Raw genomic sequence first — 15180 nt, 5'->3', positions numbered from 1 at the left:
CTGACGCCTCTGACTACAGTCGCTGCAGCTGTTGGTAATCAGATGATTGATGATCTGTACTTCACACCTCTTCTGAACAAACACACATTTATCAACCTTGAGAGATTTCACCTCTCACTGTTGTATTTTTGTATTCATCACGTTAGTATAACTGTATGATTAAAAAACAATATTTTTTAATGTTTTATATTGAACTTGATCCCAGATGTTAGTGTATGTAAAGAAAAGATTAATAAAAGCAGATATGTGGTGAAGTTAATCTGTGATAACTTTGGTTATTCTTCTTACTAAATTATATCTTTGTACTATAAAATAGAACAAAGTGAAGAAGAGAGAAGGCAAAGTTGTAACTGATAGAACTGCAGATTAATATCTATATGTGCTGCATGGAAAATGAATGATCTACACAGTGATGAGTCCAGGAGGAAGGTTGAAGTGGACTCTTCTAAGCTCTAATGTAGAGTCTAGTTTGACTTTATGTGAGTGTAGATTGAACTGTCGTTATCTGTCTGTACATCACACACATCAGTGAGTCCTAACATTAAGTCCTGAATATGTTTCTGTGTTGATATATCTGTACAAACATTTTGGTTTATTGCTATAATATAAATCTGGAACAATGTGTACTTTCACTGTGTGTGAAGCATTAATGCTTTTTATAATCAGCCTGCTGAATATGTGTCTAATATTTAACCCGTGTGGCATCCTGAGCTCTGCAAACAGACATTAAGATGACATTTATTGTTTAATCTCTGATCAACTCAGATTCCAGATCGACCTCTGCTGTGATGCAGACGACCCTCGTTTCCATGACGACACTGATGGAGCTGTTGTCGTGTGCAACTCAAAGACTGCTGGTCGCTGGGGTGATGAGAGAAGGGAAATACACAACAACACGGGGCCGCAGACGTCGAGGTGAAGAGATGTGACTACAAGAAGTGAAGATGTGTGAACTTTGTGAAAGTGATGTAGAAGATTCGGCTACATTTTAAAAACTTCAAGGGTCCGTTTGCCCAAAATCACAGAGAATATATTTCCTCTCTTCCCTCTAGACAAGCTGATAGTTTGAGTTTAGTTTGGAGATGTTTTGAGATAAATGTGTCAGAGGTTTTTTACTTTATAAGCATCCTTTCTGTTTAGCTTCCTGATGGACAGGAAGTCCAGGTCCTGAACCGTGTTGACATGGACGTCATCAGATACATCAGAATCACAGGAGACCTCAAACATCTGCTGAGACTCATCTGCTCTCACACAGGCTGTGTTCATCAGTTTGGTTAAAGACTGTCAGTTACTGTCAGAAACATGAATCATAAAGAGATGTAGATGTTCAGACTGAAGTATTTCCTGCTGTGCAACACAAAATAAAATGTTTAAATTCAAATGATCTTCTTTTGTTGTTTTTGAAGCTTAATCCTGATTTAAAGACCAGCTCATTTTGATCCAACGTAAATATTAAAATGGTGATTAAAATAGTGCAGATTTTAACAATAGTTAGTGAAAACAATAGTGATGATAATATGAGGTCACATTTATGTCTCTGATAAATATAAACTGATTTACTTTAAAATAGTTTTTGCTGAAAGTGAATAAAATATTTCTATCTGATGCAGAGAAGTTCAGTTTCAGTTCTTAAAAAGAAATTATTCAATTTAATCACTAAATAGTGAATAAATTAAAGAAAATTAAATAACCTGGATGTGGAAGCTTTGAGTGTTTCTCCAACAGCAGAAGGCTGTTTGTGTTTGTGCTGAACAAAAGTTTGACTGAAGCAGATCTCTTTATATAATTATGTTCTCAGTATAATAATTGTCTAATATTAATTGTATTTGAGCAGCGCAGTGATCAGTCTGACCCATCAGAGGAGGGAAAAGAACAGCTGGGGTCCGTTTCACAAAGCAGGTTTAGTGAAAACTCAGGGTCTGTTAACCCTGAAATGAGGGAAACTCTGAGTTTTCCGTTTCAAAAAGGGAGGTAACTCAAACCAGAGAAAGAGGGATAACTCTAGCCTGTTTCACAGAGAGGGGTAACTTAAGCTCTCGGTCAGTTACCGTAGTAACAGACTCTATGAACCTAACCTGGTCGGAACCAGGTTTTTCTCAATGAACCTCGAGTTTCTCTCAGTCTCCGCCCTCTTTCAGAGCCAAACACTCCATTTGATTTCCTCATTCATTCAGTCAGCAGGCGAGTTTTGGCCTAGCCTAGTTCTGCCGTCTGTCATTTAAAAAAATCATTAAAAAGAAAAAAAAAAAATCAGAGTCAGTATATTAGAAGTCCATTAGGCACAGTAACAGCCACAGTAACATTTTTCACTAACATGGCATGTCCTTTTGATAACGATCCCGTGGATGAAGGTGCAGCATTACTGCGCAGAGAATTAAATATTCGTTGAGAGATGGTTATCAGACCACGCATAGATGTTCTAGCATTTCCAGACAATTATCTTTTTGAGCGGTACCGTTTCACGTCACAGTCCATCATCTACATACACAACCTAAGCCGTCATTACATTTGCAACATTACCAATCGTAATCATGCTCTCACATCCCAGCAGATATTGTGTGTTGCGCTGCGATTCTTTGCAAACGGAAGTTTTTTGTACAATGTCGGAGCCAGCCACTGGCCTTCCTAAATTCTGGCTTAGGGCCAGCTCCTCTGCCTCCGTTAGAGGTGGCGGTGCTGGACCACCACCCGTTTTACGACATCTGCCTTCTTTCTGTTGGCTGAGTAGAAGTCTGTGTTAATTTAAATAGGATTAATTATTTAACAGAACATGATGTAGATGAGAAGACATTTATGTGTGTGAAACCAGCATTATGTTGGGGATAAAACAACTGCACAGTCAAACAGCCACTTAATATTTACTTTACAATGTAAAACATGATCAAATGAGGTTCCCCCATGAGATTATGCCGAGGTCTCACCTGTTTGAACAATGTTTTTATATTTCATCCTAAACTGCTGCCAAGTGCGCTTCTCCCTCGCGGGATTGGACCTAAATGAAATAAATTAATAGGCGACCAATCAAGCAGTTTTCCTCTGAATATTATTGTGATTGCAAAGGACCACATTTAAACTTACGCATTGACCGAGCAGCGATGTTCTCCCACGCCGTCTCCCTCTCTTTTGCAGCTGCAGCGGTGTTGCACTTCTTTTTGAAAACATGTTCAAACTCGCCGTATTATCGCATAAAGATTTCTAGCCCTAATGGGGCGAAAAACGCAGCCCTCCGCTTCCCCGTTGCCATGGTGACTCGTTGAATCGGGGTTCAATTGATGCTGGCTTTTTATAGTTGTGGTGCACGCGCTTAACTCCAGGTGAAACTACTCCGAGTTGAATAAACTGACTCAAATCAGCTGTTCTGGAACCGGAAACTCAGAGTTTCTTATCTCAGAGTAGATCAACTCAGAGTTCCGGATTAGACTCAGAGTTTGTTGAACCTGCTTTGTGAAACGGACCCCTGGACAATCACATCTTATATCACAGCTACCTGTCATACTGTTAGTAAATAAACGCTTGGAAAAAAACTCAAACTTCCTTTATTCTACAACACACCAAATGTTTAATGAATAATATATTTATACATTCAAAGGTGATACTTCATGCTGTCAGATTTGTTGCTGGTTTTTGAGATGTGCAGCATCACATGATACAATAAAAAACACCTGAATGTGGAAAAATAAACAAAAGCATAAACAGTCTGTGGTCTATAGCAGGTGTTAAATGAGTTAATACAGACTTTCATTTCAGAAACATTAATCTGGTCCTTCAGCAGATATGAAGTATTAGTTTTTATTATGAATCATTATGCTTGTTGATAACATACTTTTATTTTTGTTCTGTCGCTGAATGATCAATTTAATAAATGATGAAATCTTTAGAAATATTAAAATAATTGACACAGTTTACATAAACTCTGGATGTTCAAAGAGCTAAAACAGAGCAGAAGTTCACTGAAAACTATAAAAACATTAATATACATATAATAACAGAATGGTTGAAAACAGATAAACATTACACAACTGAACACGTCAAATACTTTACAAACATAAATCATCTTCATTAATTATTCATTAATTATGTTTGATAAGTTCTGCAACATGACTCAACTTAAATGTTTTTATGTTGTAAGTTTCTGCAGATTTCTTTGACATGATTTTTTTTGACATTTTTGATTATTAAACAGATAAAAATAGTTTCTTACAACATGCGTCTCATCAAACATCACAAATCTGAACTTTAAACTTCATGTGTTCTGATTTAATTAAAATATCCTTTGACTCATCTTATACAACACAAAGTAGATACATCAATCCTCTTTCTTTGAAAAACAAACAAACAAACAAACAAACAGCATATTCTGTTCTGCTTTTATATTTATGGAAACTATCAGCATTTCCAGACTAACTGACTTTGTAGATGATAAATTAATGTTAATTAATGTTAAGTTTTTATGAAACACAAAATCCTTCAAATAGTTTTTGTTGTTTTGTTTTACATGTTGATTTCAATCAGATGTTTGTTCAGCAGTCAGAAAGCTTCCTGTATGTATTAGTTCACTGACTGTTCACATTTATTATTCACATATAAATTCACCTGTCAATCATAACATCAACATAAACCTGAAAACACTGTTTTGTAGCACTTTGGTTGATCAAACAGAACAGTATCATATTTTCAGCAGAGTTGTAGTTGTGTTGTGTTGACTCACTAACACATTTCATCCAGACTTTTAATGGCTTCATCTTTAGAGCATCTCGTCCACTCGCTGGGAATTTCACCAAAGCCCTGGAATTTTAACTTATAGTGGTTTTCCAGCTGCTTCTGAAATCGACACATAAACCATTTCCAGTATGGCAGCTTAGACTCATCAGGGGTAATTCTCCAGTTAGCAAACTTTGGACCAGCAGTTCGGTAAAGTTTATAGGGAATGGACTCTTTTGAGTCACGACGAGGGTACAACAGCAGAAGAGTTTCCTTTGAAGAAGCTTCTGAAAATGTTGTAATGTTGTATTTTCTTGCTTTCTAAATAAGCGAGTGCATCATTGTTCATCTGGAATTTCTTGTGGGACTCTGAAATCCAACTTCCTGTCTTGTCAAACACATACAGTAAGAGATCAACTGTAAACTCCTTCTTAAGAGCATATTTGCTCTTTGATTCAAACTCTGTCACTTTCTCTTTGACATTCTTGGCCACTTCTTGCAGGTAAGTGGAACTGTAGCCTCTTGTAGCTACAGGTTTGCTCTTAATTAAATGAAGGGACTGTTGTTCAACATCTTCAATGAAGGATCTGATCAGGTTTTGTTCTTCATATGGAAGAAACTTACTCAAGTAATGTAGCACTGTTTTATGGACTTGAGATACCAGATAACGGTTCTTCTTTAGGGTCACATAATCACTATAATCTCCAATCTCTGATATCTTTTTGTATCTGCTGCAGGTTTTGGAGTCATGTATAAGACTCCATTCAATACCAAGTTCTTGCAGGATAGTAGACTGGTCCTCTTCTAACTTGATGTCCTCAATAGGTTTTGTGTCTCCAGTTAACTCAGTAACCCAGCCTCTCCAAACACTGTTGAACTGCTTTTCCAGTTCCTCTTCACCTCTGTCCTTGTCTTTTAACTGATGAGCGAGTTCTTTGCTCTTTTGTAGCAGCTTGTTCTCAAACTCTGTTTTCTTGTCATCCATCTTTTTACAAGCCTTCCTCTGTTGGATGATCTCGTCCAGTTTTCTTTTAACTTCTCTCATCTGTTCATCATGAAACTCTTTGATTTTGATTTCATATCGTCCTCGCCACTGAACCAACATTTGTTTGTCTTTGTCATCATCAAACAACGTTTTCATCCCTTTTTTGATTTCTTCATATGTTTTGCTCATTTCTTTCTTAAGATAACTGATCTCAACCTTGTCAAGTTTTCCATATTCAATTCTGTTATGAAGCTGGTTCTCAATCGTCAACATGTTGCTCCTCAGGGTCCAGGTCCAGTTCCCATACTGGACTTCAAGTTTTCTGTACACTGAAATTTCCTGTGTGTTTTTGAAGCTGAACACAAAGTTTTCGTTCATCAGGGCATTCCACAGGTCCTTTATGCTGCTTTTGAACTGCGAGAGAGTTGTCCCAACAGACCATGATGCTTTTGAGAGGATGAAGTTCTTCAGCTCTTGAACGCTTTCACTATAACCTGGATTTGGAGGAGCCATGGGTGGACCTCCCTCCCACAGTTGGGCAAAGTATTTCACATCTTCCTTCACATCAAATGAAATAACGTCACTGAAGCAGTCAGCATCACAAACCTCCTCTTCAGCAGCCAGTTTGGCCATCTGGTCCAGTTTTTCTTGCAGTCGTCTTTTTCCCTCCATGTTTTTCTCTGCAGCTGAAATATCTGCAACATTCTGGTGAACAAACACACAACTTGGAGAAAGTTTAACTCTCTTCATCCTCATGAAAGCCTGAACAACAATCTGCAGGATATCTGACATATCAGCTGGATTCTCTCCATAGATGTTGATCAATGTCATGTTTCCCAGACCAATCACAAATGTTGCCAGTTCATTGTCGTGGTGAACAGTGGTGTTACCTGCCAACTCAAGAGCATGCAGTCCTTCAGTGTCCACAACTAGAACATAGTCAAACTGAAAGTCTTTCTTCATCTCCTCTGACACTTTGACCAGCTGCATGAAGGCACCCCTGGTGCACCTGCCAGCACTGACCGCAAACTGTAACCCAAACATGGCATTCAGCATGGTTGATTTTCCACTGCTTTGTAAACCCAGAACTGACAAAACGAAAACTCTCTGATCTCCCAGTTTCTTGATGACTTCATCTAACAGACTAGAGATCCATGTTAAAGGCACATGACCTGCATCACCATCCATCAGCTCCATTGGATGTCCTGATATCATCAGCTCTGCAGCCAGCTCAGGATATTTACACCAGTCAGTCTTTGTTTGGTTCTGCAGAGATTTATGGGCTTCATAGATCTGTCCAATTTCTCTGAAGATGTGCTCTAAGCCAAAAGTAGCTGACTGTAGTTCTGCTGATATTTCCTCAAGCTGAGTTTGCTTCTTTATTAGCTGATCAGAGTTGTCATGTTTCTTCTTCAAATCCAAGACTTCAGACCATTTTTCATCATAGTTCTGGAGAATTGAAGACAGATCATCTGTGGAGAGAGCATCTAGCAAGATCTGAATCCATTTCAGGAAATATTTTCTCTCCTCTGATGGCAGAGATGAGAGGCTTCCAATGAACAGCTTGATCAGGTAACTACGGGAAGCAGCATGTTGTTCTTGACGTATTCTCTTTAGTTCCTGTTGTTTTTTACATTTCTCCATCTCAATGTTCCCTTTGAGGTGATACTGTTCCTTGTTTATTTTGCACCATTCATGCCACAGTCGGCCTTGACAAGGCAGAAATTCATCTTTAATCTTTGAAACATCCATCCCTTTAAGTAAATTCTCTATTTTCATAGCAGCAGATTTTCCTTTTTTGCAGACTGTGTCATCTTCATCCACTCTGATTCCAGAGACCTCAGCCATGGTTTCTAGCTGGAAGGATGAATGTGGTCCAGACAAAATGTTTCCAATGATTCGTTTCAGTTCTTCAGAAACATTCGACCAGCTTCTGTCTTTCAGACCCATTTTGTATTTTCCTTCTTTGATCTTAACTGCACCATCGTCATTATCACCAATGAGACAAATGAGAGGTTTTGGGGACTTGAGAAGGTCTGAGATAACTGTAGTACTTCTGTCACCTTTCTCCGGAGTTGCTAACAGAACAACATTGACTGAAGATTTTTCCATCAGTATTTCACGCTGTTTGTCAATCACCAGAGCATCACCATGAAGATTACAGAAGGCAATGCAGTCAGTGAAGGCATCATTGGGTTTTCCAGCTGGGCAGTACCATGCTATCTCTGCCACACCGTCCATCAGATGGCGAGATTTGGTGCTTCCTGGGCAGTTTCTGTGGAAGAAGGTGCTGTGACGGTTGTTGATCAAAGTGTTGATCAGCTGAGATTTAGACACTGATAGTGAACCAAGACGGAAAAATGACACCATGGGCGTCGCAGCTTTGCAGATGGGCATACTCTTCATGGTGACAATGTTGGGATCACGTTTGGTTTGAGTTATCTTCCAGCTTTTTACTATTTGTCTGAATGTCCACAGAGGACACTCGATATCCATTGTGATGGGGTCGGGAACAAGCAAAGGTAAGGCGTACTGACACTGTGAGAGCTTTGTAATCATGATCTGCTTAAGGAAGCTGTCTGAGCAGTGAAATACTGACATTTGAACATCCATTGGATGCACATGAGACTGTTTTGTCTGATCAGAGTCAACACTGGTGCTATAAAAATCATCTAAATCATCAAGCACCGGATCACGTGTCACCTCAGGACTGTCTTGTCTTACAGGAATGTATCTGGCTCTGTAGTCTAACATCATCAGCTTCTGAAGAAAAGTGTGAGCTAGATCTTTCTCAGATGTGTCATGATGATGTTTTACAGGTGGAACTATTTTAAGAAAGTCAGCTGGTGTTAACTTCTGTTTATATTTGTCTAGAAGGTGAAGTCTGCTGAGCAGTGTTTCTGTTTGATGCTCCTTCCTGTTTCCCTCTTCAGAAATGTTCACTGACTGCTGTAAATAACAGATAAAAAACATTACTGTATGTAAAAACACATTAATATAATCATATAGACATAAAATAAATAGTCCTTAAGATCTTGTGAATTATATTTTGAGCTTCTTACCTTCTCCTTGTTTCCGTCCGTATCAGTACCTATAATACAATAGAGAGCTGCATTATTAGAGGAACACAGCAAAGTGTTGTGTTGTCGTCATTCTTCTCTGAGTGTTCAGCAGAACCAGCTTTATTCACTGGATCACACTGACAAAATGTGAATGATGTGATTTCATTCACATGGTTAAATCATTTGAGATGAAGAATGTCTTTTTCAGTGGTAACTGAGCTGCAAGATAAATGTACGACACTAATAATCCACAACCCACAGTGATGATCCACTGTTTAAACACTGAAACTTTTTACTCAGAATAACACAACAGCAAAGTTAAAAACAAACAAACGTTGGATTTGTAACCATCCACAGTTTGTTCTATTTGTTAATTTTCTGAGTTAAATTCATTTTAACGCTGCAGGTGATTTTAATGTTTGAAGCTACACAACATTACCTCCATCATCACCAACATGACAATAAAAATAGATAATCTGTCAGTGTGATCCACAACGAACCATACCAAAAACCTTTGCTGCTTTGTTGACATTAGTGCTAATATACTCTCACATAGCAATTAAAATACTTCACAAACTTAATCATTTTATTGTCTGTGGGAACAGCATTTAATGACCTTATAAGTACCTGTGTAAGTTCTCCAGAATCTGTCTCTGTGGAAGTCAAAGGCTACGATTAGAAATCACCAGACTGTCTAATTTCAAAGTTTTTTTAAAAACGATCTATTAGTTATTTCAGTTCTGTGTTGGAAGCCCAGCAGCAGCTCCTAGTGGACTTAAATGTGAGTGACAGGCTCAGAGTGTCTGCTGAGGATTAACTCAGAGGGATTTGGGAATATTTTTTGACCTGCGGCAGGTCGAACACAGTAGATGGTGCTGAACTCTGGGACTTTGTGGACATATGTACATAACATATATATATATACAAACACAGTGTCTCTTTCTCTTATACACTTACTCACCCCCCAACAAACACACACTCTCCTCACTACTATACAATATTTATATTTTATCAGAAGTATTGATTACCCATCACTTATGTGCAATATAATCTATGTTTGTATACCTGTATTTTAATTCCTCTCTCTCATATGTTTCTCTATGTTTCTCTTTTTAAAATAATTGTAAATATTTTATTTTATACCCTAATTGTAGCTACAGCTCAAAGAAGTCAAATTTGCCTTCAGTGTTTCCATCTGCTGTGTTGAATGTGACAATAAAAGCTCTTGAATCTCTTCTTTTCTGGCCTTCCTCACATTCACATAAAGGGATCCACATGTGTGTTTTGTTGTCTGGCCTGCAGGATGGAGTCATGACTGGAGTTCAGCAAGAGAAGAAAATAAATCACTGATAAACCTACAGTACTGAATCCACAAGGCAACTAAGTATAATAACTTCCAGCCTATATCCTAACTCATAAACTACTCCACAACGTTTGGATTAAACATATCATTTATGATTAAAAGATTATACTTTGTGTTGCACATGAGCATGGAATAAAGAATAATGTTTATCTGTATCTGATCATTTAGACAGATATTAAGTTATATATTTAAAAAAAACAAAACAGAAATATCCACAATAGTGAATGTGAGAATATTTGTATGTCCAAAACATATTGACTCAGGTTATAATAATAATAATAATAATAATAATAATAATAATAATAATAATCTTTTAGGTTGTCAGAATGGGCTTTTCTGATACCGTATCAGTGATGATCAGATACTGTAACGTTGCTAATCTGAAACACAAAGTATAATCTTTTATTCATGAAGTATTTCATCTCCATTCAGTATAGAGTATCTTATGAGTGTGAGTACAGGCTTGTAGTTAATCATTTTAAGTACTGTAGGGGCTCTTTAACAGTGACTACAGCCGTAGTGATAAGGGTTAGGGTTAATGTGGGAACCTTGTATGTATGTTCAAGACATAGTGCAGGATGTCTCAGGCACGTCTGAACAGGCACTGCACTAGTACCACAAAACACACGTGATGCACTTTTTGTGAGTTATGAGTCACTAGAAGGACAGGAAACAGACCATCAGACCTGATCTGACCTGCAACAGGTCAAAAAGTACTGCTAGACCCTTCTGGATTAAAGGATGAATGAACCATGAATGAACCGATCCTACTAACAAGCAATGTGTGTGTATCCAAAGTCTGATATATCATAATCCTCTATGCTGCAGACCTCCACTTGATTGCTGTTATTAGTCTTTAGAGCTGTTTATTATAATAATAATAATTATTATTATTATTATTATTTAAAGGCACCTTTCATGACCCTCAAGGTCACCTTACATCATATAAGATCAATAATACAATAAACAACAAGCAGTAATAAAACATCAGTATAATCATCAATAAAATATGAAACAAAGAGCATAGCTCAGTAATGTTTTATCGACATTTAGTAAAAATAAGATGCAGTTGATGTAATTAGGGTGAGTAATTCAGTTTAAACAGTTGGTTTTCAGTACTGTTTTGAATTCTGTAACAGAGTCCAGTATGGAGATGTGAGGGAAAAGGCAGCTCCAGAGTTTGGGTGCAGCATAAGAGACGCATAGGAGAAGCATAAGAGAAGCATAAGAGACGCATAGGAGAAGCATAAGAGAAGCATAAGAGACGCATAAGAGACGCATAGGAGAAGCATAAGAGAAGCATAAGAGACGCATAGGAGACGCATAGGAGAAGCATAAGAGACGCATAGGAGAAGCATAAGAGAAGCATAAGAGACGCATAGGAGAAGCATAGGAGAAGCATAAGAGACGCATAGGAGAAGCATAAGAGAAGCATAAGAGACGCATAGGAGAAGCATAAGAGACGCATAGGAGAAGCATAAGAGAAGCATAAGAGACGCATAGGAGAAGCATAAGAGAAGCATAGGAGAAGCATAGGAGAAGCATAGGAGAAGCATAAGAGACGCATAGGAGAAGCATAGGAGAAGCATAAGAGAAGCATAAGAGACGCATAGGAGAAGCATAGGAGAAGCATAAGAGACGCATAGGAGAAGCATAAGAGAAGCATAAGAGAAGCATAAGAGACGCATAGGAGAAGCATAAGAGAAGCATAAGAGACGCATAGGAGAAGCATAAGAGAAGCATAAGAGACGCATAGGAGAAGCATAGGAGAAGCATAAGAGACGCATAGGAGAAGCATAAGAGAAGCATAAGAGACGCATAGGAGAAGCATAGGAGAAGCATAGGAGAAGCATAGGAGAAGCATAAGAGACGCATAGGAGAAGCATAAGAGAAGCATAAGAGACGCATAGGAGAAGCATAGGAGAAGCATAAGAGACGCATAGGAGAAGCATAAGAGAAGCATAAGAGAAGCATAAGAGAAGCATAGGAGAAGCATAGGAGAAGCATAGGAGAAGCATAGGAGAAGCATAAGAGACGCATAGGAGAAGCATAAGAGAAGCATAAGAGACGCATAGGAGAAGCATAAGAGAAGCATAAGAGAAGCATAAGAGACGCATAGGAGAAGCATAGGAGAAGCATAGGAGAAGCATAGGAGAAGCATAAGAGACGCATAGGAGAAGCATAAGAGAAGCATAAGAGAAGCATAAGAGACGCATAGGAGAAGCATAGGAGAAGCATAGGAGAAGCATAGGAGAAGCATAGGAGAAGCATAGGAGAAGCATAAGAGAAGCATAAGAGACGCATAGGAGAAGCATAAGAGAAGCATAAGAGACGCATAGGAGAAGCATAGGAGAAGCATAAGAGACGCATAGGAGAAGCATAGGAGAAGCATAAGAGAAGCATAAGAGATGCATAGGAGAAGCATAGGAGAAGCATAGGAGAAGCATAGGAGAAGCATAAGAGACGCATAGGAGAAGCATAAGAGAAGCATAAGAGACGCATAGGAGAAGCATAGGAGAAGCATAAGAGACGCATAGGAGAAGCATAGGAGAAGCATAAGAGAAGCATAAGAGAAGCATAAGAGAAGCATAAGAGAAGCATAGGAGAAGCATAAGAGAAGCATAAGAGAAGCATAGGAGAAGCATAAGAGAAGCATAAGAGAAGCATAAGAGACGCATAGGAGAAGCATAAGAGACGCATAGGAGACGCATAGGAGAAGCATAGGAGAAGCATAGGAGAAGCATAAGAGACGCATAGGAGACGCATAGGAGAAGCATAGGAGAAGCATAGGAGAAGCATAAGAGACGCATAGGAGAAGCATAAGAGAAGCATAAGAGACGCATAGGAGAAGCATAAGAGACGCATAGGAGAAGCATAGGAGAAGCATAAGAGACGCATAGGAGAAGCATAGGAGAAGCATAGGAGAAGCATAAGAGACGCATAGGAGAAGCATAAGAGAAGCATAAGAGACGCATAGGAGACGCATAGGAGAAGCATAAGAGACGCATAGGAGAAGCATAAGAGAAGCATAAGAGAAGCATAAGAGACGCATAGGAGAAGCATAGGAGAAGCATAAGAGACGCATAAGAGAAGCATAAGAGAAGCATAAGAGAAGCATAAGAGAAGCATAGGAGAAGCATAGGAGAAGCATAAGAGAAGCATAAGAGAAGCATAAGAGACGCATAGGAGAAGCATAGGAGAAGCATAAGAGACGCATAAGAGAAGCATAAGAGAAGCATAGGAGAAGCATAGGAGAAGCATAGGAGAAGCATAAGAGACGCATAGGAGAAGCATAAGAGAAGCATAGGAGAAGCATAGGAGAAGCATAAGAGAAGCATAAGAGACGCATAAGAGAAGCATAAGAGAAGCATAGGAGAAGCATAGGAGAAGCATAAGAGAAGCATAAGAGACGCATAGGAGAAGCATAAGAGACGCATAGGAGAAGCATAAGAGAAGCATAAGAGACGCATAGGAGAAGCATAAGAGAAGCATAAGAGAAGCATAAGAGACGCATAGGAGAAGCATAAGAGAAGCATAAGAGAAGCATAAGAGAAGCATAGGAGAAGCATAAGAGAAGCATAAGAGAAGCATAGGAGAAGCATAAGAGAAGCATAAGAGAAGCATAAGAGAAGCATAAGAGAAGCATAAGAGACGCATAGGAGAAGCATAAGAGAAGCATAAGAGAAGCATAAGAGAAGCATAAGAGAAGCATAAGAGACGCATAGGAGAAGCATAAGAGAAGCATAAGAGAAGCATAAGAGAAGCATAAGAGAAGCATAAGAGAAGCATAGGAGAAGCATAAGAGAAGCATAAGAGAAGCATAGGAGAAGCATAAGAGAAGCATAGGAGAAGCATAAGAGAAGCATAGGAGAAGCATAAGAGAAGCATAGGAGAAGCATAAGAGAAGCATAAGAGAAGCATAGGAGAAGCATAAGAGAAGCATAAGAGACGCATAGGAGAAGCATAAGAGAAGCATAAGAGAAGCATAAGAGAAGCATAGGAGAAGCATAGGAGAAGCATAAGAGAAGCATAAGAGACGCATAGGAGAAGCATAAGAGAAGCATAAGAGAAGCATAGGAGAAGCATAAGAGAAGCATAAGAGACGCATAGGAGAAGCATAAGAGAAGCATAAGAGAAGCATAGGAGAAGCATAAGAGAAGCATAAGAGAAGCATAAGAGAAGCATAAGAGAAGCATAAGAGAAGCATAAGAGAAGCATAGGAGAAGCATAAGAGAAGCATAAGAGAAGCATAGGAGAAGCATAAGAGAAGCATAAGAGAAGCATAGGAGAAGCATAAGAGAAGCATAAGAGAAGCATAAGAGAAGCATAGGAGAAGCATAGGAGAAGCATAAGAGAAGCATAAGAGAAGCATAGGAGAAGCATAAGAGAAGCATAGGAGAAGCATAAGAGAAGCATAGGAGAAGCATAAGAGAAGCATAAGAGAAGCATAGGAGAAGCATAAGAGAAGCATAGGAGAAGCATAAGAGAAGCATAGGAGAAGCATAAGAGAAGCATAGGAGAAGCATAAGAGAAGCATAAGAGAAGCATAGGAGAAGCATAAGAGAAGCATAAGAGACGCATAGGAGAAGCATAAGAGAAGCATAAGAGAAGCATAAGAGAAGCATAGGAGAAGCATAGGAGAAGCATAAGAGAAGCATAAGAGACGCATAGGAGAAGCATAAGAGAAGCATAAGAGAAGCATAGGAGAAGCATAAGAGAAGCATAAGAGACGCATAGGAGAAGCATAAGAGAAGCATAAGAGACGCATAGGAGAAGCATAAGAGAAGCATAAGAGAAGCATAGGAGAAGCATAAGAGAAGCATAAGAGAAGCATAAGAGAAGCATAAGAGAAGCATAAGAGAAGCATAAGAGAAGCATAGGAGAAGCATAAGAGAAGCATAAGAGAAGCATAGGAGAAGCATAAGAGAAGCATAAGAGAAGCATAGGAGAAGCATAAGAGAAGCATAAGAGAAGCATAAGAGAAGCATAGGAGAAGCATAGGAGAAGCATAAGAGAAGCATAAGAGACGCATAGGAGAAGCATAAGAGAAGCATAAGAGAAGCATAGGA

General features: G+C 38.8%; 1 protein-coding gene across 2 annotated transcripts in view; it reads right to left on the bottom strand.

Annotated features, from left to right (window-relative positions):
• Window positions 1-3535: 3535 nt before the first annotated feature.
• The window catches only part of LOC122968117 (interferon-induced very large GTPase 1-like), a 124383-nt gene continuing 112738 nt past the window's right edge, over window positions 3536-15180 (bottom strand). Inside the window, exons 3-4 of one of the 2 annotated variants that reach the window (XM_044333100.1) lie at window positions 8749-8777; window positions 3536-8635 (exon numbers count right to left, since the gene is read on the bottom strand). In XM_044333100.1, coding sequence (XP_044189035.1) covers window positions 4943-8635; window positions 8749-8777 — 3722 coding nt within the window. In that variant the 3' untranslated portion in view covers window positions 3536-4942. The remainder of the gene's footprint in view (window positions 8636-8748; window positions 8778-15180) is intronic. The other variant, XM_044333101.1, reaches the window with a different exon arrangement.

This window comes from Thunnus albacares, chromosome 18, assembly GCF_914725855.1.
Source record: "Thunnus albacares chromosome 18, fThuAlb1.1, whole genome shotgun sequence".
Lineage (NCBI taxonomy): Eukaryota > Metazoa > Chordata > Actinopteri > Scombriformes > Scombridae > Thunnus > Thunnus albacares.
Note: the sequence above shows the minus strand (reverse complement) of the source record. Positions and strands in the feature narration are given on the sequence as shown.